General features: G+C 43.4%; 1 protein-coding gene across 2 annotated transcripts; it reads right to left on the bottom strand.

The window, feature by feature from the left end:
• Positions 1–20: 20 nt before the first annotated feature.
• Positions 21–14536, bottom strand: LOC307254541 (uncharacterized protein). 2 transcript variants are annotated; one of them, XR_013844988.1, is made up of 2 exons: positions 14431–14536; positions 21–79 (listed from the first exon to the last, which is right to left on the bottom strand). XR_013844988.1 is itself a non-coding variant. In XM_080032967.1 (2 exons), the coding sequence occupies exon 2, from the start codon at positions 11465–11467 to the stop codon at positions 8948–8950; it is 2520 nt and encodes an 839-aa protein (XP_079889093.1). In that variant the 5' UTR covers positions 11468–12936; positions 14431–14528; the 3' UTR covers positions 8932–8947. The 2 variants fall into 2 exon arrangements, 1 of the variants encoding a protein (XP_079889093.1); XM_080032967.1 differs by lacking the exon at positions 21–79 and adding an exon at positions 8932–12936 and having other exon boundaries at positions 14431–14528.
• Positions 14537–25302: the final 10766 nt, after the last annotated feature.

The raw sequence follows: 25302 nt of genomic DNA, 5'->3' as shown, positions 1-25302 counted from the left end.
GTTCAAAGTAAAGGGTTGGGCTGCAGGTTCTGAAACTGTGGAAAAGGCTGGAGCGAGTCCAAAACTAAAACCGCCAAGGCTGATGAGAGAGATAATCACATGCATCAGAGAATGATCATAGACAAAGCAAAGGAGTGGTATTAAACCTAAAATATTGCGTGTGAGATCAAGATTCAAGATTGTTTATTAGTCTTATGCACAACAATTATAAGAGCAGTCGTTGGCAACAAACGTGTTTAGTCCAGGCTTCCCACAACAGTGCAATATAAAAAACAGAAAAGTAAAACAAACACGTATTAAGAGGAATACACAAGTGAAGGGAGACATCTGAGACCTAAATAAAAACAAATAGTGCACAGAATATATAAAAAATTATTATAAAATGTAATGCAAATTATATAGAATACTATGAAATGGGAATATGTATCCACCAAATGTATAGATGTAAATTAGAATTTGCATTAATCATGGTAACGAGTATAGCATTAGCCACAGTTGATGCTCTCACTACATTTGAAGGTGATGAGTCAGCACTGAACACTGAAAAACATGGCAGGTGCCTTTCACAGTCAAAGCCTATGAGCAGGTTTCCAAATGCAAATAGCCTACAGCAATATGAGTTAGTGGGGCACTGCCAACTAAAGTAGGCCTTGTCTGTAATAAAACCATCAACATGAGAGTAAGTTGCTAACACTTCATATCAGTGTAAACCACTTTCCATCGTTGTTGGTATTTCACTGCATCTTCCTCCTCCTCACACCACTTGATAAGGGCTTTGGCCTATCATTTGTAGCCTACTGTTGAATTAAGTGAACAATATGTTTAGCCCTTTCACGCATAGTGGTCACTACAGTGGACAGCTATTCAAATGTTGTTTTCTTGAATATGCATGGGTGTAGATCGCGTAGTTGCATATCAGCCACAACAGTGGACTCTTCTGTGTCATCCATAGGTGTCATCCAATGCATTGCCAACCAGTAGCCAACCATTGTAAGAGCAGCCACAATTAGTCAAACCAAGATGGCTGACAGGGAGCAGAAAAGTTGTGTAGCTCAGGAATATCCTGTAAATACTTAGAAAATAGGAGAGCCTGACAGGTAAAACAAATATGGCAACATCAAGTAACATCTTAGGAGTCATATAGTTGTTAAAATTTCCAATTATTGATTTTACATGGAGGAAATTATGTTTAATCACCTGTCCACTAAATTGGACATCATGCATCACCGACTTCAATAAATACTATGACTGCAGATGTGTTGTGCTTGAAAAAGCTTACTTTGCTGTAACTTTTTGGTTTTAAATCAATAGATTTATGTTATTAGAATGCAATTTGAAGTATGTGTGTAAAAAAAATCAAAAATCAAAAATCTAGATTATTCCATTATGTGTAAAACAGTTGGTGTCACTATGATGCCAATTTTCATATCAAAATAGCTTTGATGAAGTGATGTACAAGTCAGTAGGCTGTACTAGTGAATTACACCTGAAAAAGAGAAATTGGAGAACCAAGGAAAGAGCTGTCTGTTATTTTCATAGAAAATTTTGATTGAAAAAATTATTCCACGCTTTTGCATTAGATTGAAGTATTGGAATATGTTAATATATGTGAACAGGCATTGCAAATATATATTATTTTATAGTTTTCAGATAATTGTTGTGAAAATAAGACAACCAGGATGCGTAAAGGACAGAGTTTCCAGTCAGGAGGTTAAAGTTAATAGAGTGATATTTATTTCACCAAAAGCAGAATAGATGACTCCGTACAGTTATACGTGCACGGACCTAGATTTGAGAAGTCAACCTAGAGTTAAATTCCCAGAAGAAGGCGCTTAGACAAAGATGCGCATAGTATATATAGAGATTCCTCTTGTGAGGTCTCATAGGTCAAAGTCAAAACATGATGCAGGCGGGGCGTAGTTAATTTACGTGGCCTGGTCCCAGAGCACTGAGTATGGCCACTCAAACCGGCTCTCTCTCGTACAGGGGTCATCCTTCTCTTCTTATCAGTGACGATGTATGCATGTTGTATGTGTGCAAGAAGTGGGGGGGCCCTTGTCAATCTAATCTAATCTGGTGCCTGGTACATGTTCAACTGTCAATGGTGTCAATAGGCACGTCTTGTCATGCAACAGTGTACATCTTCATTATCCAACTCTGTCTTATTCTAAGTGAGTGTGTGTTTAAGGTCAACCAAAGTTCTCTCCACGTTTCACTTCTGCAATCTCACAGTGCTATGGGTCAGTAAAAGTCCTACATGTGTCAGTTTCTACTTCTCTGTACAAACAACCGCAATAAGATTGTCTGGTGATTCAAACCGTCTTATGTGACTTCCTTACATGTAGGGTCTCCTGATTAAAGCTATAATGTGTAATATGTGTATATTCTAGTGCCTGTTGATTAAAGCTATCATGTGTAATATATGTATTATGAGTGGGCATCTCTAAAAGTTAATTTTCTCTACAAATCCCCCTTTCCACACCTGATAGGTGTGGAATAACTTTAACTTTTAGTGTGCCTAATGCAAGCTATTGCTAAATTCTGAAAAGCTATAAAGGCGGATAGAGCTTAAAAGGCAAGATTAACCTGGGGATAAGAATCGAGGTCGGTCTCAGGATTGTCAATTTCAAAGTCCTGAGCTAACAGAGGAAAAGTCCCTGCATCATAAGGCGGGGGACCTTGCTCCTTGGTGAGTGCTGTGGTAATTAGCCTAGTGACCATAGCCCTAAGGAAAGGAATGCAGCAACAACCACAAGTGACCAGAATTCCAACAAACACACCTAGGGACATAAGGACAGACATGATTAGAGACTTCCATTTACCAAAAGCGGCGTTTAACCAATCGCTAAAGGGATTGTCAATTCCAGTGTTGGCATGCATACTCTTTGAGAGTGCGTGTAATTCGTTAACAGATCTAGTCATTGAACCATCGGGTGCAGTATTATTGGGGATGACAGTGCAACACAAGTCACCAAACATAGCACAGACACCCCCTTTTTCTGCTAGCAGCATGTCCAAAGCCATTCTGTTCTGGACTGCCATGAGAGAAGTTGGGGCAAGTTGTTCAGCAGCGGCCTCCATACCATCTCTCGTGCTGTTAGTCAGTCTCAGCAGGGAGTACCAAACATAATTGATCCTGTCTACATTCTTATTAGGGGTTATCCAAAGGAAAATACTTTCAAAGCCAGAAGCTATCTGGTCAGCTAATTTATACTTGTCGGGGACCCCTCTTGGAACCCCAACTGCGTCCATGTAAGTGGGGTTAAAGTCCATATCTCCTACGGGGTCAGTGGAGCGTCTGGTCAAAACATGTCGTCTCCTGCGATCAGTCAAAGTCTGGGGCAGTGTAGAGTCTCTAACAACCTTATGGCCAAAAATTTTCAGGGGAGCCACTAGTCTAACCATAGCACATACCCCAATGGTCTGTGTAGCTACAATTCTGGAAATCAAGCGCCTGCCCCCGCAGTACCAGTACAGGCCGTTGCGGGTCCAGGGGCCAATTACAGAACCACTGCTGGTGGAATTACACCAGTCCTGAGGGATACGGCCTACATTTAAAGTGGCAGAGGTGGAAGTGAAATTGAAACAGTGATATCTATTGGGCACCCCCTTTAGTGGGGAAAATACCCCTGTTTTGGTGTTATTAGGTAATGGTGGGAAAATGGCAGCCAAGGTGCCGCAGTTTGATGGAGTAGCCTCCCTAAATAGTCTCATCATGCATGAATAACCTACTCGGTCGGTGTCTGGAAAAAGGGGTGCAGGACTAGTGGTCAATTGTGGTCGTGCACTAGCGCAAGCAATACAGCCCTCCATGTGCTGATCCTGGGCAGACTGGATAAGCCAGTTTAACCAGACATTGTTATCCCCATAACCTGTGCTCATTTGGAGGATAGCCTGTGGTGTCAATTTGGAAAAGTCTTCAGCTATCACATGCATAGTACCTGAATCGGGATCAGGGGGTGGGGGCCTAGGGGTCGCAGAGGTGTTGGTCCTTACTCTCCTCCTGTAGTTAGCAGGGCGTTTATTTACCTGAATCTTGAATTGCCCCATTGGGTCAGTCCCCGTCTCCCACCCACCCAGCACGTAGGTTCTGGAATCATATAGCCTAGGGTTAGACAAAGTTAGAAATAGGGGGTTACAATGATTCTTAGCACATGTGGTTAGTCGAGTTCCCTTTGAAATGGACAATCTTCCCTTTATTAAAGATTTAGTCCCTCCTCCCCAGTCTTTAGCACCCGTGTTAGCAACCACAGACTCCCACCGTCTACATAGCAGATCAGGCCCATACCGGCCATTCTCTTTGTATACTTTGGACCCTTCAGTAGTACAGACATATTTTTCAGACCAGGCCCAGGGCTGCTCTTTCCCATGGCACCGGACCACGTCACAGAAATCAAACATGGCTGTGGCAGTTACACCTTCAAAAAATTCGAGTACAATTCTACTGGACACAGTTGTTACTTTGACGTGCCGATTAGTGGTGTCTGCTTCTCTCTTCCTACGGGGTAATTTGATCGCTGTCTGATTTATGTGAGCAGTGTCATTAGCTTGGTGGGAGGGGGCAATGGTGGAGGAATTGTTATCAGTCTTACTATTGTGATCCCAAGGTTCAAGACCCCACATCAGTAAAATAATGCACATTGCAATAACAAGCCCACCCCCCATTAAATGTCCCTTCCCCAAACCTATGTCCTTAAGGGACCTTCTCCTGCTCCGGGGCGGGGCCTCCTGCTCCGGAACCCCCAACAGTCTGTTCAATGTTCTCCTCATCTCTCTCTCCGTCACCTCTCTCCTCCGGTTCTCCACCATTTAAATTGGCCAAATCTAGTCTTACCTCCGCAAGTGTGCGGGTAGGAGGCGGGGCTGGGGCACAATGTGTTAGGTGATGCCACGGGGCACCTGATTTGGCTTTGACCTGAACTGAGTGTGAAGTAACCTCCTTCACTTCGTACGGTCCGGTCCACCTAGGGTCAGTCCACTTTCTCCTGTGAACCTTGACCCTGACCCAGTCCCCTACTTTAATGGTTGGCGCCTCTGGCCGTTCAGGTTGTCTCTCGAGTGCTTTCGCCACCTGGGTAGAAAGGGCTGAGACCAGAAGAGTGAGTTCACGCATATACTCAGACTTCTCTATTTTAGATACATCCAGGGACGGCATATGACCTCCGTCCCTGGGTGGACCTGGCATTACCCTTCCTGTGAGTAGCTCATGAGGGGAGAGATGCGTGCCTCCCCCTCTTGAGCTCCTCATTGCCATAAGGGCCAGTGGGAGGGCTTCTACCCATGTCATCTTGCTACCTGAGCAAACCTTGGCTATTTTGGCTTTCAAAGTCTGGTTAGCACGTTCCACCAGACCTTGCGACTGTGGGTGGTATACTGACCCAAAACTGTGCACAATTCCCAACCCCTGTTCCACCTCCTGCAACATTTTGTTACTGAAATGTGTCCCATTATCGGACCTGATTCGAGCTGGTACTCCATAACGAGGCAACAGTTCTGTTTTTAGCCATTTGACTACTGTTTTTGCGTCTTCATGCTTTGCTGGGATCGCCTCAACCCACCTTGAGAACCTATCTACCATTACCAATAAGTATCTCTTTCCCTGTACTACATTCTCAGAACCCATATCAGTATAGTCTATACTAATGTCTTGGAAGGGGGCTGATGGTACCGGGTAGGACCCCATAGGTGTCGTGAATGGTTTTCTGGGATTGTGTGCACCACAAACATGGCACTCTGCACAGAATAGCTTGACTATGCTTTCCATCTCTGGATGCCACCATTGAGCAGTAATGTTCGAGAGTGTGGTTTTCTGTCCTTCATGAGTGGGTCTGTGTGCCTCTGGCAGGAGCAGGCTTAGCAATTTTCCTGGGGCAACAACTCTTCCATCTGGAGCTCGCCACAAGCCTGTACTGTCTTTTTGTGCCCCACGGCGGGCCCACACTGACCATTCATAAGGTCCTGCTGCTTTTTGAATGTCAATAAGGTCTTTGGTTGTTAACCTTTCTCTCTGGGGTGTTAGTTTCAAAACCATTTGTGCTGGTTTATAGTCTCCTGCTGCTTTAGCGGCGGTGTCAGCTGCATCGTTGCCTGCACTTACTCTGGTGTTTGTGACATCATGTCCTTTGCACTTCATGATGGAGACACTGGCAGGGAGCATGATTGCTTCCACTAGAGCTAGGATCTCTTCCTGGTGTTTGATAGGTGCTCCACTTGAGGTTGTGTACTCTCTTCTTTGCCACATGACAGCATCCACATGTGCTGCTCCGTGTGCATATGCTGAGTCTGTGAAGATGTTCACCTTTTTTCCTTTGGCTCTTTTCAGTGCTTCAGTTAGGGCTCTGATCTCAGCTACTTGTGCCGATGCTGGCTGGGGAATCACTCCTGAGATTATTGTCTGATGTGTGCGGTCTGGGAACTGTCTCACTACTGCATAGGATGCTTTGTTCTTTCCATCTTCTCCTCGATAACAGCAGCCATCTGTGTAGAACCAGAGATCTGCTTCCATGTCAGGGGAGTTTTTTAGGTCATTTCTTAGTTTGCTTTCTTTGGCTGCCAGTTCCTCACAGGAGTGGGGTGTGCCTGTGCTGCTTCCACTAACCATATTGACCTCTCCTTGTGAGTAAGAGATGTGAGGCTGTACGCAGATGCGTTGCAGTTTTGTTTTTCTGGAGGCGCTGTAGGTGAATTCTCTGCTCATGAGGAAGGCAGCGACACCGTGTGTCGTATGTATCCGTAGAGGGTGGCACATAACCACATGGGCAGTTTTTTCAATGGCTTTGGCAAGTGCTGCAATGTATCTTCCACAGCCTGTCTGACCTTTTTCCACTGGATCCAGTGAGGATGAGTGGTACAGTAGGACCTTCCTCTCTCCTCCCCCTTTCTGATACAGGACAGCCCTGATAAGGGCTCCCTGTTCAGACACATCTAGATCGAAGGGAGCTTGGTAGTTTGGGGTAACAAGGGAGGCGGCTTGGGACAATGCCTGCTTCAAGTCAGTGAAAGCCAGCTCAGCCAGGTTGGTCCAGTCCAAGACTGCTGTGGCATTGCGATTGCCAGCTTCTCTCAGGAGGAGGCGAAGGGGCTCAACTCTGGCAGCATAGTCAGGGATGTGAGAGCGACTGTAGCCAGTTAGGCCCAAAAACGAGAGCATGTCAGTGACAGTGGTGGGCTTGGGGTAATGGAGGATGGACTCACGGTGTGAGGAGGAGACTCCCAGACCGTCTGCAGAGATGCTGCGGCCCAGGAAAACCACCTCACGCCGACAGCATTGCACTTTTTCCTTCTTAATCTTGTAGCCCTTGGAGTGGAGCAGGTGAAGCAGTGACTCTGTGAGGGTAAGGCAGAGGTTGGCACTGGTGGCAGCACAAAGAAGGTCGTCGACATACTGGATGAGGACAGTCTCAGGGGGAACTTGGAGTTCCAGAAGATGAGTCTTTAGGATTTTGTTGAAGATCCCCGGGGAACACCTGTAGCCTTGAGGTAGTTTACTGTACGTGTACTGTTTGCCATCGAAGGTGAAGGCGAAGATAGGCTGGGAGTCTTTGTGCAAGGGGACGCTGAAAAAGGCGTTGGCTAGGTCTATGACAGAGAAATGAGTCATGGTGGGGCTCAGACTATTTAGGGAGAGGTGGGGATCCGGGACTGGATAGGCCTCAGGGATAGTCACGTCATTCACAGGGCGGAAGTCTTGGACCATTCGCCAACCTTTGCCTCCGGCCTTTTCAACAGGTAGAATGGGGGTGTTCCAAGGGGAATGGGAGGGGTAGATAACTCCTGCTGCCAACAGTCCTTCAATTGTTGGCCGTATGCCCTCCAGTTGTTCCTGTGAGATCTTATACTGCCCTCTGTAGACCGGTCTTCTGGTGGGGTCTGATAGGGTGATGACGATGGGTGGGGTCTCCAGGGTCCCTACATCATATGGGGACGTAGTCCAAATGGAGCTGTTGATGAGGGAGAGGACCGCAGCTGCACCTGGGTTATCAGTGCAGGGGAGTCCATGGTCCCTGGGGAGGGGGAGGCTCTCAGGCCTGGTTTTATCTGAAGTAAAGGGGGCGGTGAACAGCCACATCTCCTCTTCTTTGGCCTTTAGAAGGTCTGGCTCGGGGGTGGGTTCCCAAGTGAGTGAGGAAGCACGTTTCATCATGGGGCCTAAACCTCTTGCTTCCTGGCCGAAAGCTACTGCAAAAGTGACATGGGGATGGGCTGAGGCTGACAGTTTGTACCAGGGTTTCTGCCAATCGTCCAAAAAGACCCTGGCAGCCACGCCTTCCTTCCCACAGAGAATTCCATTGCACTCGATAGAGGGCTCCAGGTGGGCCATTTCCAAGTTCCAATCCTCATCATAAGGGGTGTCCTCTTGATCAGAGACATTCAGGGTGCAGTGGACACTAGCAAGGGGAGTCATGTATGCATGTAGTTTCTGAATGCGAGGTTTAAGGAGTTGAAAAGCATATTGGATGGAGGGAGTCTGGGGGCCATGATTCACCAGGCGAAGCCAATAGACCTGTTGCAACATCATGGCTGGCTTGGGTAGGGCAGGGGCCAAGGTAAGTATGCGGACTGGATTACTGGGAGTTGGTGGGGGAGGTGAAGGGGCAACATGCACACCATTGGGGTCAAGCCACATAACCAGGCCCATTTTGCACATTAAATCTCTTCCCAAAAGATTTACAGGACAGCTGGGGGCCAATAGGAAGGCATGCTGGATAGAAAAAGAGTTCCATTTAACAGATAGAGGCACGGAGAACCATTGGGTCATGGTTGCTCCCCCTACACCAACCACCGCTTGGGGAGTGTTCGATTTCTCATGAGGGGTTGTCAGGCAAGAAAATGTTGCGCCTGAATCAGCTAGGAGGACATGTTTGACGCCGTCAATACATAAGGTCAAAAGGGGTTCGGCTAGGACGTCAAAATGCTCAACTCCCTCAGTGAGAGGTGGTCTGGTGTACTAAAGTGGCCAGTAATCCCCTTGGTAGGCCTGGGTTGTTGGCGGGACTTGGGGCCAGCGTTGCTGTTGCTGTGGGCCGTTTTGCTGTGGGCCATTTTGTTGACCAGAAGGAGGGCCATAGCCCTGATGATTCCATTGGTATGGATGAGGGGACTGTTGGGCCTGCTGTTGGGTTGGGTCCTGGGGTTGATCATTGCGGGGCTTCCTAGGGGCTTTACATTCTCTGATGTAGTGGCCAGGGAGCCCACAGTTGAAGCAGCAATAGTTCTTACCGGGCCTGTCCCCCCTTTGTCCGTTATCTCTGCCTTTTCCTTGCCATTGGTTGTTGTTCTGACCTGTATGCTGAATGAGCTGTGATACAAGGGCAGTTAAGGCCTGTGTGTCAGGGGAGAGAGTGGTTGGAGTTGGAGTATCAGGGTCAGCAACTGTCACAGGCAGCTGTTTAGCAGGCTTCTTTTCCTTTGCTTCTATGTCAGCCAATTGCTTTTTCATAAGCTTGATTTCCAAGTCCTTCTTAGAGTTAGCACTTTTCAGTAGGTCACGATTATGCCTGGCCAAGTGGTGTCTAAGATGCCCATTCCAGTCTATGGGTGTCATGTTAGACAGGTTAACGACGCCCTCTAGGGCAGAGGTGACATCGGCAGGCAGACCTGCAATCACAGCAGCGCGCCACATAGTCCTGGTAGCGGTAGATAAGTCATGCTCTTCTTGATGGGCGGTACGCCACAATATCTTAGCCCTGGCAATGTAGGCCTCAACTGATTCACCAGCTGAGTGCATGAGGGTGTCCATGGCACCAGGGTCTTTCGGGGTGGGGTAATGTTCAAACAGCACTGTCCAGAATTTACTCTCATAGGTGTAGAATGGGTGATCAGCAGGCACGGCTAGTCTCATGCCGCTTGCATCCAAGATCTTGTTGCCGTCAATTACCCCAAGGCTCCTCATCATAATGCTCCTAATGTCCCCCACTGCTAAGGCTAGGCCCACACACTGTGTGTCAAACTCATTCTTCCAATCGCTTGCCCCTGAATGGAGTGAAGGGAGTTTGGTCATCATGGACTCCAGGTCTGTGAAAGAGAATGGTTTGAACTCATTGCCCCTGCCTGGAATCTTGCTTTGCAGAAGGGGAAACTGACCCATACCTGCATACAATGACTTATGCGGTGGTTTCTCAGGGGGCAGAAAAGGGACAACTTTGTGGGGCTTTAGGCTAATGTGGGCAGGGTATGATCCAGGGCTGGGGGGGCCTGAACCACCATTCCAATTAGCTCCACTTCCAATGTACTCTCTTTCCTCTTCTTCCTCTTCTTCCTCTTCAAGCCTAACCTTTCTAAAGGAGTCACTGAAGTGGCGATCTACGGTAATGTTATGTCTTTTCAGGGTTTGCTCTTCAATTCTTTTTGACCGCCTCTGTTCATCTGGCACTGGCGGTGGTGGGGGCCGGGTCTTTCTAATGGAGGAGACGTGGCCTATCAGAGTGCCTGAGACTGCGTATGGCTGAGACAGGGGCATGTCATTAAACAAGTCCTCTTTTTCTTCCGGTGTCAGCTCCTCGCATACGCCTTCCTGCCATTCCATGTCATAACCTTTTCCAATATTAACCCGTATCCGTTCCTCATACTCCTCTCTCAATGAGCGTGGAGGGTTTGGGGACAAGAGGGGTTGTGGGTGAGGAGATGTTCTCTCTCTCTGGGGAACAAATGTCTCCAGAGGGCCGTCTGTACACTTGAGGGGAGATATATAACCTGTACTGTGGCAGGCTGAGCTGCGTCGACTCCTAGTTCCCACATTCTGCTCTCTCTCTTGAACTTCCTCTTCTGCCCTATTTCCACTTCCCTGTTTGCTTTTCAGGCTTTCGTGACTGGACTCAGAGCAGAGGGAACGGCAATCATCACTTTCTGGGGACAGTGCTTCAACTTGAGAAGTCAAGACATGCATGTTAGCTTTCATGTTGGCTATCTCCTTCTCCATTTTATCTCTCTTAGGGTCATCAAGGTCTATACTCCCACCATTTACTTTCAACAAAGGGGCCTGCAGGAATGGATTTCCAATGTTGTATGGAGGGGGATGAAGTGTTATGGCTGGGGTTGAGGCAAATGATTCACTGTGCTTATCTATAGGCAGGGGGGGGTAAATTCCATAGTCAGTCTGTGCTGGCAGTGCACGAGATTTGGCTGTCTCTGCAAGAGCCAAACGGCAGTCATCCCCCATATGCAGAAGCAGAGCGTTTGTGCACATAGCCGCCTTCTCCTCTGCCTTACAAGCTGTCTTGGCTGGCCGTGTGACAAATCTTCCAGGTTTAGCAATGTCCTCTGCCCGCTTAGCCTCTCTGGCCTGACCCAGCCTTTGGGTGGAATCCTGTACTATTAACTCCATTTGACGGCAGCTAGGGGGACCATAAAGGGGCAACCACCCGTTCTGTTCCCATCTATCTAACAAGATCTTGACTTCTGCCTGCCTCCCGACCTTCTGACCTGCGTCTCTCACCCTCTCAGCTAGCAAAGTCCCATATGAAGACATAGTGTCTGGTAACTTTAATCTATATCTTAACTTAGGTTAAAGTACAATGCAAGCACTATTAGTTTTCTTTATTGGGATATATATATCTTAAATTTGGCCAAATGTATGTTTAATGTGTGTCTTATTTTACGCTACTGGGTACCTGAATTTCCCTTTGGAAAATAAGTAACTATCTATCTATTTCTAGTGTTTGGGCAAAGAATTAAACCTACAAGCTTTACAATTGCTACTCCTATGGATTTATAACACTCAGTGGGGAATTTTGCTTGCACGTGCTGTGAGATAATGTATCAGTTCCCTATTTTTATCTATTTCTTATCGTAGCTCACAGCTAGAACTACCAAGATTCCTATATTAATAACCAACAGTATTGCTAATCCTAGCAGAACTGTGCTGGAGTACAAACGGTCTAATTTTAGCCACTCAATAACTGAATTTTCCCACTTCACCACGTGCTCAACTGGAATGGTTAATGTGGTGAACGTGCTAACAGGGCTCTCGGAGGAGAAAACGGAAAATTGGTCCTCGTGCACAGTTAAAGTTTGGTACGCAAAATCTACTTCAACCAGCCTTTGCTCAGCCATTCCATAACAAACAAAAACCTTTTTTGTAAATAGTGCTGTCCCTTTAAATAAACAACAGCGCTGCTTTTATGATTAATACAACAAAACTTTTTACATGGGTTCAAAATAAGTAATACAAAACACTTAACTCACAATAAAGTCTAAAAAATGTGTGTGCGTCAGTATGTGGGTATGCGTGTGCGTGTGGGTGCGTGTATGTGCGCGGGTGTGTCCTTAGAGGATGTGTGTGTGTGTGTAAAAATGGACAGGGACTAACTGTATTCTTCGAATAATTGCGGCTTTCCCAATTAAAGCTAAAATGGCACGGTAAGGCCTTACTTTCGCACAGATAGCATCTTCAGGAGCAGTTCCTTAGAGGAAATTATAAGAGTGAATACTTTCCCACAACACGGCACAGGCCGAAACAACAGTAACTAAATCCACGCCCGTAGGCTTGTCCTGTGGATCCAAAACCAACAATACAACGACACAGGCCGTTCGAGTAACTAAACACACACCCGTAGGCTTTTACAGTGCGTTTAAAACTATCAATGCGAAATAACTCAATTATGTACAAACAGAAATCAAAACATTGCCATACATTTATCATCAATAATAAAATGAACCCATTCAATCACATGAACATATTATGACAGGATTATTTACGAAGACACCAATTCTGCTGATATGATTGTTTTACAATTACTTAACAACTACGTATTCACACTTACTCAGTAACCTGATCACTCATTTCGAATATGAATAGACTAAAATTTGTGCAGGGCTTTAGTTAAATAGGTTCTGCTTACCTTTAAATTGTGAGCGCTCACAAGTGATCAGGCTTCCGAGTTCAGTCTGAAGACGACAAAAAGTCCACTGGAACTCTCGGCCCAATCACGCCTGGTCCTGGGGACAAAGGAGGAGAAAGTAGTTTAGAAACTGTTTTTTCTCCAGTACGATCTTAATTAACCATCCTCTACGCTACCAAGTTTGTTGTGAAAATAAGACAACCAGGATGCGTAAAGGACAGAGTTTCCAGTCAGGAGGTTAAAGTTAATAGAGTGATATTTATTTCACCAAAAGCAGAATAGATGACTCCGTACAGTTATACGTGCACGGACCTAGATTTGAGAAGTCAACCTAGAGTTAAATTCCCAGAAGAAGGCGCTTAGACAAAGATGCGCATAGTATATATAGAGATTCCTCTTGTGAGGTCTCATAGGTCAAAGTCAAAACATGATGCAGGCGGGGCGTAGTTAATTTACGTGGCCTGGTCCCAGAGCACTGAGTATGGCCACTCAAACCGGCTCTCTCTCGTACAGGGGTCATCCTTCTCTTCTTATCAGTGACGATGTATGCATGTTGTATGTGTGCAAGAAGTGGGGGGGCCCTTGTCAATCTAATCTAATCTGGTGCCTGGTACATGTTCAACTGTCAATGGTGTCAATAGGCACGTCTTGTCATGCAACAGTGTACATCTTCATTATCCAACTCTGTCTTATTCTAAGTGAGTGTGTGTTTAAGGTCAACCAAAGTTCTCTCCACGTTTCACTTCTGCAATCTCACAGTGCTATGGGTCAGTAAAAGTCCTACATGTGTCAGTTTCTACTTCTCTGTACAAACAACCGCAATAAGATTGTCTGGTGATTCAAACCGTCTTATGTGACTTCCTTACATGTAGGGTCTCCTGATTAAAGCTATAATGTGTAATATGTGTATATTCTAGTGCCTGTTGATTAAAGCTATCATGTGTAATATATGTATTATGAGTGGGCATCTCTAAAAGTTAATTTTCTCTACATAATATATCATTGTTTTCACTGTTTTGTTAAATAAATAAGTGCAAAGTCGAGAACTCAAAACGCATGGAGTCCACCCGTGTGGACATGTGTAAAACTCTATGAAAAATGTGTGTTTAAAAAAAATGAAGTTATATTTTTTCTTTCCATCCCTAAAGAAGTATAAAATCACTTGAGAAAAAAATCCAGACTAAGGATATCACAATTCATGCATGAAAGGGTTAGACAAGACAGGAAATCATTATGACTAGGCTATCTCGGGATCTCACATACACTTTATGACTTTAAACATCCACCCATAAATGACTGATGGTTGCTATAGGGCTATATAACTCAATCTGGCTGCTAAAGACCGTTCACAAAGCTGGGGACCGTCTCTTAACACAGTCCGAAAACGGTTCGAAGGTTAAAATGAGATTGTAGGACATTGTCTGTGACAACGACAGCAACAGTGCATCGTTTGTGTTTTAATAATGTTATGCTATGAGTTCATGATCCCGGAAGTTTGAATCTGTCAATATCGTTCCAACTTTACCGAACTTTCAAACAGTTTGAAGCCTACCTGTACAACGTAACCATTCGTGAAATATTGTAATATTACCTGGGTTTTCCCAGAACGGGTAGTTTATCCATCTTAACTGCTCAACGGTTGACGAGCAATATCAGATTAACAACGGAGGGAGAGCCGACTCCTCTTTCTGGAAAATAGAAAGCGAAACTGACACAATCAATTAGGCTATGTAGGCTACTTTGTACTGTAGCCCACAGTGCCCGCCCTTTGACTAGTTTTGGGGCACTAATTATGATGCAGGCTTACAATCATGGACATTGCATGCATTAAAGGTGAAGTAAGCGGTTTATTTAGCCCATGTTATTGTGGAGTAAGTGTTAAATCGCTCTTTATTCATAAAGTGGTCACTTCCATAATATGTGCATTTAATTGAGCCGATCTCTCAGTCTGCTGCTCTGCGTGTAATCGGCAAATAAACTTAATGGAGGATCCCAATATTGTTGTCCAATCATAAGAGACACAGTACAAACCGACACCCGTCTCACTGCCGGTGCACGACAGAGCAACAGATGGGTGAATGTTTATGCGCTTACAATGGCGGAGCAGGTACAAATCCTTCCCAATGTCTGTTTTGATGGTTTTTATCATGTTTATCACACTTATGGATCTGAGATGATGCTAGATAACTTGCTGCTTGTAGACCGCAGTGCATTAATGTTGTGACGTAGGGACGAGCGAGGGGACCGCTAACTGCAGTAACTGACAGGAAGTTAGCTAAAAGAACCATTCCGCTTACAGCACCTATTCCCATTCTGGAGAAAAATGTATTTGACAGATCTGATTTTAAGGTAACACTATGTTTCACATAAATAATTTGAAAAAAGAAAGATAAAGTGCAGTCTGTCAGTGTGCCCATAGATTTATGTGAAAATAATGTAATAATGAAAGGTCAACACATCATTTAACTTTTTCAGTTCTGGGCTTCCATATGAACGCTTACCCAACGTTTGGCACATTTTCCTGCTAGTAAACGTTTGCATTTAATAACACTTAACTTTTGTATGTGTAATGTTTCCATTTCTTCTATCCACCAGAGGACGCTCTGATCTTGTGTTTGAAGCTGTAGATGTTCACTTGCCAGCTGACAGCAGAGGTCAACCTGAGTGAGTCTTCTTCCTCCACAGGGGGACCCCAGAGCCTGATATTTAAAACTGATATTGAGGAAATTGTGTCCTGACGCACAATGACGGTCATCACTCAGTAGCTTTTAATAATCAAATGTTTTCTGTTCTGAAAATTCATCAGTTATTGATGGTGGTGATAAATGTTCCTCAGATGAGACTTTTGTGTGTGTGTGTGTGTGTGTGTGTGTGTGTGTGTGTGTGTGTGTGTGTGTGTGTGTGTGTGTGTGTTGCCTGTGATTATGTGTGTTTCTTTGATTGGTTTGTTTGAGAGAGGGTTAGTTTTGGATGTTGGAGCTGTATTCCTGGATGCTGGATGCCTATGAGAAAGCTTGAACCTGAACGGAATCTAATCCAACATTGTTATTTATTTGTATTAACTGTAGTATTGATAAACTTGTTTGTGTGTTACTCTTTTATTATCGGTTTTACAGAGATGTTTTAATAGTGCAACCTCTTACTATCTATGAGTGCAACGAGTAAATACAAATGACTTACAGTTTTCATGTCTTCAGTTTCACTGGTTTTGCAGTAGTTGTGTAGCATTTAAGATTTGTTTAAAAGATTTACTATCCGTAAGAACACATTTGGGCAAAACTGTCATTTGTAGTTTTTATGTATTTTACGGCATGGAATTTTGTCAAATATGTATCATTTAATATTGGCTTCACTTCACACCATAATGGCCTTACCGCCTCAAAGGCACTTGGTTTGTGAATAAAGGGGTGTAAATGTTGATTCAAACAGATGTTGTAAATCCCAATACAAATGATTCCAGCTTTCAGAACGCAGCAGGATGTATTTGCTTCATCCTAGAGGCCGCTGCTCAGGCTGCATCTCAACCATGTTATTCTGCTATAAATCTTTGCAAATTGAAAATTAAACCAACGTCTTATAACTGAGGCAGTCTAACATGATTTTTTCCATTAGCTGAAAATATTCTCTGTTTGCTTAAACATTTTAAATATCTAAAGCTTTTCTCCATATAGGCTACTCTTTCTTCCTCGGAGATTGTTTAGAAGTGCGACTCGGTTGGTTATTATAATGTTAATGTGAATGAAAGGGAATTGAGCTCGGTGCGACTACTTTTTTTTTTTCTGTAATTCCCCATGTTGTCAGTGCTGTCAGCGGATTTTGGGTGTTCCCGTAGTTCTCTTCAGTGGGATTTCCCCTCGATCTCTGGTAATTGATCAACTTGTTTATATTCCTGACTGTAAAACGTTTGTGTGTAAGACTTTTATGGTTCCTCTCTGCTGTCATTTCAGTGCCTTTTGACGTGGCCCACCTCCACTTCTGGTGTTCATCAAAGCAGGTCAGTTATCTGTCATCAAGCCCGGCTTCATCAGAGCTGTTTTGGCCTGCAACTCAGCAGCTCACCACAAGGCACAGTCATCTTTAAGACCCTGTGGCCATGCCAAGCTTTTGCTGTGTCAGCTAGATAGTTTGTATTTCTGAAACCTCTTGTAGAAAGATAAGGGGTAGGTTAAAGGTGGATAAAGGATGTGTCCCTGCTACAACTGGAGTCCCACAAACCAAAACAGAGTAGGGTAGGGATAACCCTGGTGGGTTACACTGTGTTTTGAAAAGTGACAAAACCTTTTATTTTAATAAAATGTTTACCAAAAATGTAGGCATAAAATTGTAGAGCACAGGCATCTTTAAGCAAAGTTGAATCACTGTAGAATCACTGCATTTTTTCTTGGAGGTACTGAATGAACATGTAGGTTGCCATTCATATCAGCCAATGTGCATTCATCAGATATAAACCGACTTCAAGGGTGAGAAACAATTCAGTATAATTTTTACCGACAAATTGAACTGCCAGCCAACAGTCGGGCAAGCCGACATTGTGGAGTACAGGCTCACTGTTTCTTAGCATGAGGCTGTGTGTTTGGGAAGACAGATTCAGCTTTGACTCAGCAGCTTCAGCAGGTGGGAAGTGGTAAACAAGGAGCTATGCTGACTACTTACCAGCCGTGTGACACAGCAGTCTGTTTTAGGCTACAGACAAAACCCCACAACCTTTGACCATCCACACTTAGTGACACACTCATCTTCTCTCTCTATGTCTCTGTCTCTCGCTCTCTCTATATATCTCTCTCTCGCTCTCTCGCTCGGAGGCTCTAAATAGGGATGGTTAGATGGGCTGCTCTCAGAAGAAAAAGAAGATAAAAAAGTCCTTGGGTTTATGGCTGTAAGGTTATGGCGGTAGCTATGGAAGCTGGTTTTAGGATATGAGAGGGATAAGAGCTGCATCATTTTCTGTTATTCTTTAGCAGCAACTACCTCCATTGTGCCCTTGAGCAAATCTGTCTGTGCATGTGTTGTGAATTTGGTTAGGTCATATTATTATGAAATCATGTAAAATTTCCTTTCAGACATTGTGGGGAACCAAGCACGTTGGATATCTCACTAATGAGCAGGTAATCTCATGACTCATGATGACTCATTTTGGATAACCCTCAAAAAAGGAACAATTAGTTGACGTTATTCCCCAACGCAATGCCAAGCAGCTATTGTGAAAGATGTGGTAATTAGTTATTCGATGCACTACTCATACACTGAGCACGTTTTCATTTTCATGGAGTCTCCTATATTCTGTGAAAGCTTTTCCAGTTTCTCAGAAGAAGAGACTGAAAGTTGAAGTGTCCCTGAGGGCCACTGCAGGTAGCAGCATGTAGGTGTTTGCCTCGCTGCATGTTTTACTGCAACCTGCATCTTGCTCTGCGACTTCTGAGTGTTTTGATAACTCGTTGTGTACTGCTGCAGATTATTTACATGGCTCTGCTTGTCACTCAGGATTATCCACGTGACAACCATAGATAGTATATAACCATGACAACGCATGAGTGACAGCAATCCAGTCCGCTTCGGGGCGTGGCTTCATACTGGCAGCGTGCCATGTTATTGAAACTATAGCACATGGCTTTTGCTGTTACTGTAAATTACGGGTAGTCCATTTTCTTAACAAAATGATGCATACAATCAATGAAATCTGCCCTTAGATTATCTTCGACTTTTAATTAACAAATTCTTGTAAATAATGTTATACATTTCATATTTTTTGTATTCACCAACCAAGGAATATACCTCATACCATTGTCACACAGTGGTCTGCTGATAAATCTTTCTGACAGGGGACTGTTTGACGACATGTTGTTTGTTCAAATGGTAGTAAGTTTACTCTTGCACAGCATCCGTTGCATTCAAATTAAACCAAATGGATCGAGTAACAGTTCTTCTCAGTCCACTTAAAGGTGGATAATTAGAATTGCCTGGTAGAATGAGACAGGTAATGTTGTTTATGTTTTTCGTGAGGAAGTTCTCTTATGTGTCACTTGACTGTCACCGTCTCAGACAGACAGCCGCCACTGACTCACGTGGAAACACCTACTGTGTCATTATAATCACAAGGTGGTGTTGGCCTTAACCTACAAACATGTTTGCTACTCCCCTATTGGTTACATGGATAGTTTCGATCACGGATGTCCAGCGTTTGTCCAGTGAAACGTGTATCTGTAGCTGGTGGTCATGTAGTTAAAGTGGTGGAGTATTGTTACTTGCATTATTATTTGACTTGAACCCGTTTATTCTCTGTAAGCCTAGAAAGTTAAGTGATTTTTTTAAAATTCTGGTGAGATCTTATCGAACCAAAGAAGATTTGGTGGCAACCCAGATAATATTCTCCATACGTTTTGATATATTTTTATGATGCTATTATGTGTCCCCGAGACCAAGGCACTTATTATAGATCACTCACATTCTTGTAGTAAAGTCCAACATACAGGACATCCATAGAATTATAATGAATATCTTTGAAGTCTTAAACAAGTTGGCACCTTGCAGTTCAGGCAATGGTCTCATATCAGTCCATATATGAACTGATTTTGCACATTTTACAGTCTAAAATGCTTTGCACTGCTTTCTTGCTCCTACGCTGCTTCCCAATACAATGAATGCTCTCAAACCTCCTCATATTGTCTATTTCCTGAATACAAATTCTGAATAAAGAAGTTTTTCTGAGCCCACATTAAATCTGCCTGTGCATATTAGTGCAATGATGTGATCTCACAGCTATTTTGGAACCCAATTGAGGTTCAATATGCACCCTACACAAGTATGATGTGGACAAGTGTATGAAGGAACCTGTTGAACTTTTTCTGTGGAAAAAAATATTAAATAAATAAATAATTATTCAAAGAAAATTTTTATTGGTCTTAAATCAGGTCTGGATGACAAGTGCAAATGCTTGCAATAAACAGAAGAATCCAATGATTTTTACAACAGAAAGGCCTTGCATTTAAATAAGTTATAGCCTAGAGGTTGATGAGATGATCAGATTCTGTGTTAGCTGTTAGATATGCTAAGCAAATTTAGCCGCTACCTCGCACAGGCCACAAAGAAGCCCTAATTAGTAGGTTAAGCTATCGAATGTCTCCCTGTAACCAGAGCTGCTTGTTTGTACACAGGACTTTGGCACGGCATGCTACATAAGCGCTCTATAAACAACTTTTTGATTAATTCTTACGAGAATTTATGTAAGAACAGCCAAAGCTAACTGGACAAGAAAGGATGTATTGCTAATAGGAGCTTTGCGTTTATTTTAGTATCTGTTTCAACTTGTTTTTTTTTTGTGGAAAATCACAGTTTAAAATGTCCGTCTGAATCATGCCCTTTTCTTGATTTTTAAAGTTTTGCAAGTTATTCTATTGTCCTTTTTTAGCCGCAAGTGCAGTTGTGTCTTTGCGTTGCGCTTCCCAAAAAAGCACTGATCAACTAATTGTGAAACTGCAGGACAAGCATTCAGGAAATGAGTAGAGCTTTAACCTTATACTGCACTTAACTACACACTATCGTCAAAACAAGACATAGGAAGGTACAGCTTTAGTTCTCCATCGGTCTTCCATCTCAGCAGGCTGAGCTGTTGTTTTGTCACTAAAATGGTAAAAGGACTTGACTTATATAGCCTAGCGCTTTTTAGCCGATTTTCTCAGCCCCAAAGCGCATTGACATGTGGCGGGGAGAACCTCCGACCCTGCACTCCAGAGGCAATCTCCCTATCCACTTCACCACACAACTAGCCGGCCGCCTGAAGGTGGAAACATCGTTACATCTCTAGCCTCCTCTCTGTGAACAAAAAAGTGAAGGTCGAAGGAAAATCGAGAGTCTGTTTGTAATATCAACAGCTTGCAGTGAAAATCAGAACTTTGACATTATCCTCTCTGTTTAGCCTCCAGACTAGGTAGCTTTTCACAAACTACAAGTGTGAAAAACACTTGGCCAATTTGAGCCTTAAGCGGTAGGTGGACACGGGCCCTAGATGGTTTTAACAGAGGAGTCAGCATCAGAGCATACTGAATGTTTGTTATGTTGTCAATGTGTGGTCTTTGTGTGTGTGTGTGTGTGTGTGTGGGTGTTAATATATGGCATTTAAGAGTCATTTGCTTTGTCTCTCTGTCATGAGGTACCACTGTGAGATAGAGGCATGGTCTTCTTGGTCTTTGTGTACTTTACTCTCCTCTGGCTTTGCCTCTCTGACTCAACACACTCTGTAACTGCCAATACACAATGACCTTTGACCTTCTCCTGATAGACTTGATGAAAAACAGGGTTTGCTAACAGTTTTAAGCAGGGCCTAATCATGGAGTAGTGAGTTAAGTTTGCAGCAGCCACGCATCTCTAAGACGGAGATGAGAGGAATGTAAAGAAAATAGTAAAGGGAAGGAGAAAAACTGGAAAGAAAAAAAAGATACAAGAGAGAGAGAGAGAGAGAGAGAGAGAGAGAGAGAGAGAGAGAGAGAGAGAGAGAGAGAGAGAGAGAGAGAGAGAGAGAGAAATTGACCGGGAGAGGCAATGAGACAAGTAGTCAGGACGGGCATGAGAGGAGAACGGGAAGGGGGCAAGAACCGGTCTGAACCAGCACAGGCTGACTCTCGGGGCTATATACCCCTCCTCATGTCCCTCCCTCCTCCTCCTTCCTACTCAACTTTCCTCTGACTCAGACTGGATGAACTTTTTTCCTTTAGCGCCCCGTCATGCGCTTGTTGTCACCAGGAACAATTTGGATACACATTCCCAAGAAGTGTAAGAAGATCTGCAGCAGAGTGAGGGGCAGGGGCACTAGTGGTGTTGTGGGCATGATCTAGGCTAGGTCATACAGCGACAGCCAGATGTCCCCATACACATAAGGAATCTGGCTGTGGAGACAGTTTAGGTGTATTGATTACAAGGCTGACATGCTAGACGTTGGTGAACGTCACATTCCTCCATTGGGACAGTGTGTTTCCATGCTAGAGGGTGTGAAGAGGAACAACTCTCTGTGTCACCAACAATTTGGAGCTACTGTATAAAGATGTATATCTATATGTGGATGCTATAAAGATACATTAAGTGCCAATTTTACATTACATTACATTTTACAGTTTAGGTGAAACAATGGATAATAAATTGCTATCTGTCTATCTGATGACGACTTTGATTATATACATATACTGTATGCTGCAATGCTATGATTGTCTTGGGAGTGTTCTCCAGAAAAAAAACATTTCTGGATCAAATCAAAAACATGCTGGTTTAGTGATTTGGGAAGAACTCAAATAAAAAGAAATGTATTGATTGGTTAATAATTGGTAATGTTTAGAATATAGAAATGACTGAGTGTATGAGGGTTGGTGGTGGCTGATGGTTCTACAGCCATTCGGTCTTGTTTTGGTAGTTGAGAGCTGTTATAAAACCTTGATAACAGAGGGGCAGCGAGGTCAGTGGCAGACTGGCAGTGGTGTCCCTGTCTCTGGGACCAGCTCAGCCTCATGTGAGCTGGCTGTGCTTCACAGAGCTCAAGAGAACTGACACTATTCCTGGACTCCATCGGCTGCCAAGCTCTACATTTACTGTCCTTTACCAGCTCATGCTGGCTGTCATCTTCACTGGTGATCACACACATGCTATTAATACGCAATAAATTCCTAGTAGTCTTTACTCGTCAGAGCACACATGGAATCACTGCGCAGCACAGCCTGCCCCAGTTGCCAATTTAGGGGATGGGATGGATGCAGTAAACAAGTTTGATAATATATTTTCCTTTTACATAAATTTTTTGGATATTATGGAGTCTTAAACATTGGATTCATTACTTTGATGCCTTTTTATGTTTTTATTCTTTTTGTGTTACAGCAATAGACAACCGAGAAGATGGAAGAAGGATTCAGATAGTTTACTCCCTAAAGTAACAATACAACACTGTCTTGAAGAGTATTCCATTAAAAGTGAAACTCAAAATTATTTAAAGTAAATGTATACTTTATGAAACCATGGCCCCTGTGACTTATCATATGTGCCATTATTCAATTTCACTGACAGCTCTCCACAACACTTAAACAAGGAGTCCTTCTATGGATGAACTTGCTGGCTTCCTGCTGGCTCCCTGCATACATGAATGGCCTGCAAACAATGTACTGGTTTGGATCTTATAGCTGTTTTAATTTCATATAATTCAATTTCAAAGTAATGCATTTTGATCATGCAAACATTCATTTTGGATTGTGGTGTTCTTGGAGTTTAATTCCACTTGGATTTAGTCTGTTGAGCAAATCATTAGATTTTCCATTCAACCTGGAGGCTGGAGGGTTGCGGCCACTTGAGGCTCTCAAATTCCCCAGTGATGCTCATGTTTGTTCATGGTTTTTCAACTAGTGTTTGAAAAAGTATGTGGTTAAGATCGTATGTGACCAAAGTGAGTCAGACTTAGTTTGAAAAGCTTTGTCTGAGTCAGAACTGTTGCCCAAGTTGCTCAAAAGTCAAAACTGGCAGTGAGGCTAACAAAACAGTGATGTCTCACATCCCTCAGCAATGACCTTTAGGATGTCCTTCACCAAACCACTCAGCTATGTGTCTCACTGAAGCTAAGTTGCCTATCGTAGAAATATTTTCGGTTCGGTTCAGTCGGTTTGAAGGTGTGGAAATGTACCATGTGGAGCAAGGCGTTGCCATGAAAGAGCTCAGGGTAAATGGTGGTTAAAACGCATTAATTCAGAATGAGTGTCTCCACTCCAAATCCAAATGCCGGGCCACCTTGTTGATGGGAAAAACATGCATTATAATCCACATAAAGCATACTTAAGCAAACTTTCTCAAACGGCCACAACTGAAAATCAGTTCCACCTGGACAGTGCCGAGGCAGCACCACTTAGTTTTTCCATTGCATAACTCTCCAGCTGGATTTTATTGATTCCTCTGGAAAGCTCAACAACTTGCAGAAGGCCTTGCCCTTCTCTCTACAGTGAATGTCTATAGAGCTGTATCTATAGAGAGCACATTTTATGTGTGCTGTATTCTGCCAGCTGAAATGTTTGGAAGAATCCAACTTTTCTCTATTTTGAGCTGCCAGGCTTTTAAATAAATCTCATTTCCCACAGTACACAGTAAAGCTACAGGAAGACGGTTTAAAAATATGGAAATATTCTGTAAATTCATTACCAGGTCACTCTTTAACATCGGGAAGAACACGTTTTCCCTCTCAGGGGTGATAGCAAAACAACCTGAGAGGGCCTCTAACTCTGCAATAAGATCACAGATGTGCTGTTGATAATAATGAAGCCCTAAGGTCCAACATCACCTGCACCATAACTGTGGTGCAAATTTCTTTGTTGCATTTAGTTTTTTGGCTTGTGAAACAGCTGGCAAACTAAAGCCTTAATATCTCACAAGAAGCTTGTTTGTTGGACAGAAAATTGGTCGTCCGGCCAAGACAGTTACAAAACTGTAGGCAGGAAGAGAGGAACAAATGCTGTAACTTAAACTCTATAGGCACTATGGACAGTCCAGGGTGTTTTACTGGATTAATGGGCCGCTAAGATTTGAAGGCATCCCAGTGCTGTTATGTGGTACCAACAGAGTTAAAAAATGCAAAGACTCTACCCAAAGACTCTTTTTTTCGATTGCTAAACCACAGTGGGCACAACTGGAACGACAAGTGCAAAACTCTAACAACAGTATGCACAGCAGCGGTTCATGTGGACCAAATTCTAGATCGTTTTTCATTGCTTAAACACAATTTTCAAAGCTTTACACACTTATCTCATGGCTTAACCACAGCCTGCACAACACTGTGGATTTCTAGCACTTTGTTCAAATGCTAACACACTGCTGTCACAACTGTAGACCACACATTCAAAACAGAATGGATATCAGCTTAGTGTATTTCAAACACTGCTGATTGCAATTTCAACTGAAACACTAAGAAGGTGTCTTGTTTTGAACTGAACATATATACAGTATGTATATACAGTATAGGGAAAGCTCAAACAGGAAGACAGGTTGTTGGAGGGAGAAGAGAAGCAGTGAGACTGGATGTGTGGAGGAAGACCTAGAAGACATTGAGCTGTCATTTCTGATGAAATACAGTAAGGTCAACACTGATAGACCCTGTTGTGAATCATGGTCTCACATTGAGAGAGGCAGGGTTGAGAGTGCAACCCAATCTGCAAAAATCTAAAGTTGCATCTGTAATACGAATTTTCCAGCAAACAAACAGCTTAGAGTTGCCTTTCCTTACAGTAAATTACAACATTACAGGAATTGATTTCTGTATTACAATTATAGAATATTTACACAGATAAATACTACATTTGGAAATGTTTTCAATAAAATATACAACATGTTGAAGCAAACTTCTGATTTTCATTTATTTTTGTTTTCGTAAAAAAACTGGTATGTTATAAAAATAAACAATTTCATGTTAACTAATTTCACTCTTTCCTCAAAGAAAATATTACTTCATTTG

The sequence above is a fragment of the Ammodytes marinus genome (assembly GCF_949987685.1).
Source record: "Ammodytes marinus genome assembly, chromosome: 8".
In the NCBI taxonomy this organism is placed as follows: Eukaryota; Metazoa; Chordata; class Actinopteri; order Uranoscopiformes; family Ammodytidae; genus Ammodytes; species Ammodytes marinus.
Note: the sequence above shows the minus strand (reverse complement) of the source record. Positions and strands in the feature narration are given on the sequence as shown.

Excerpts from the sequence above, each read along its gene's own strand:
- LOC307254541 (XM_080032967.1), bottom strand. The coding sequence starts at position 11,467 with ATGTCTTCATATGGGACTTTGCTAGCTGAGAGGGTGAGAGACGCAGGT.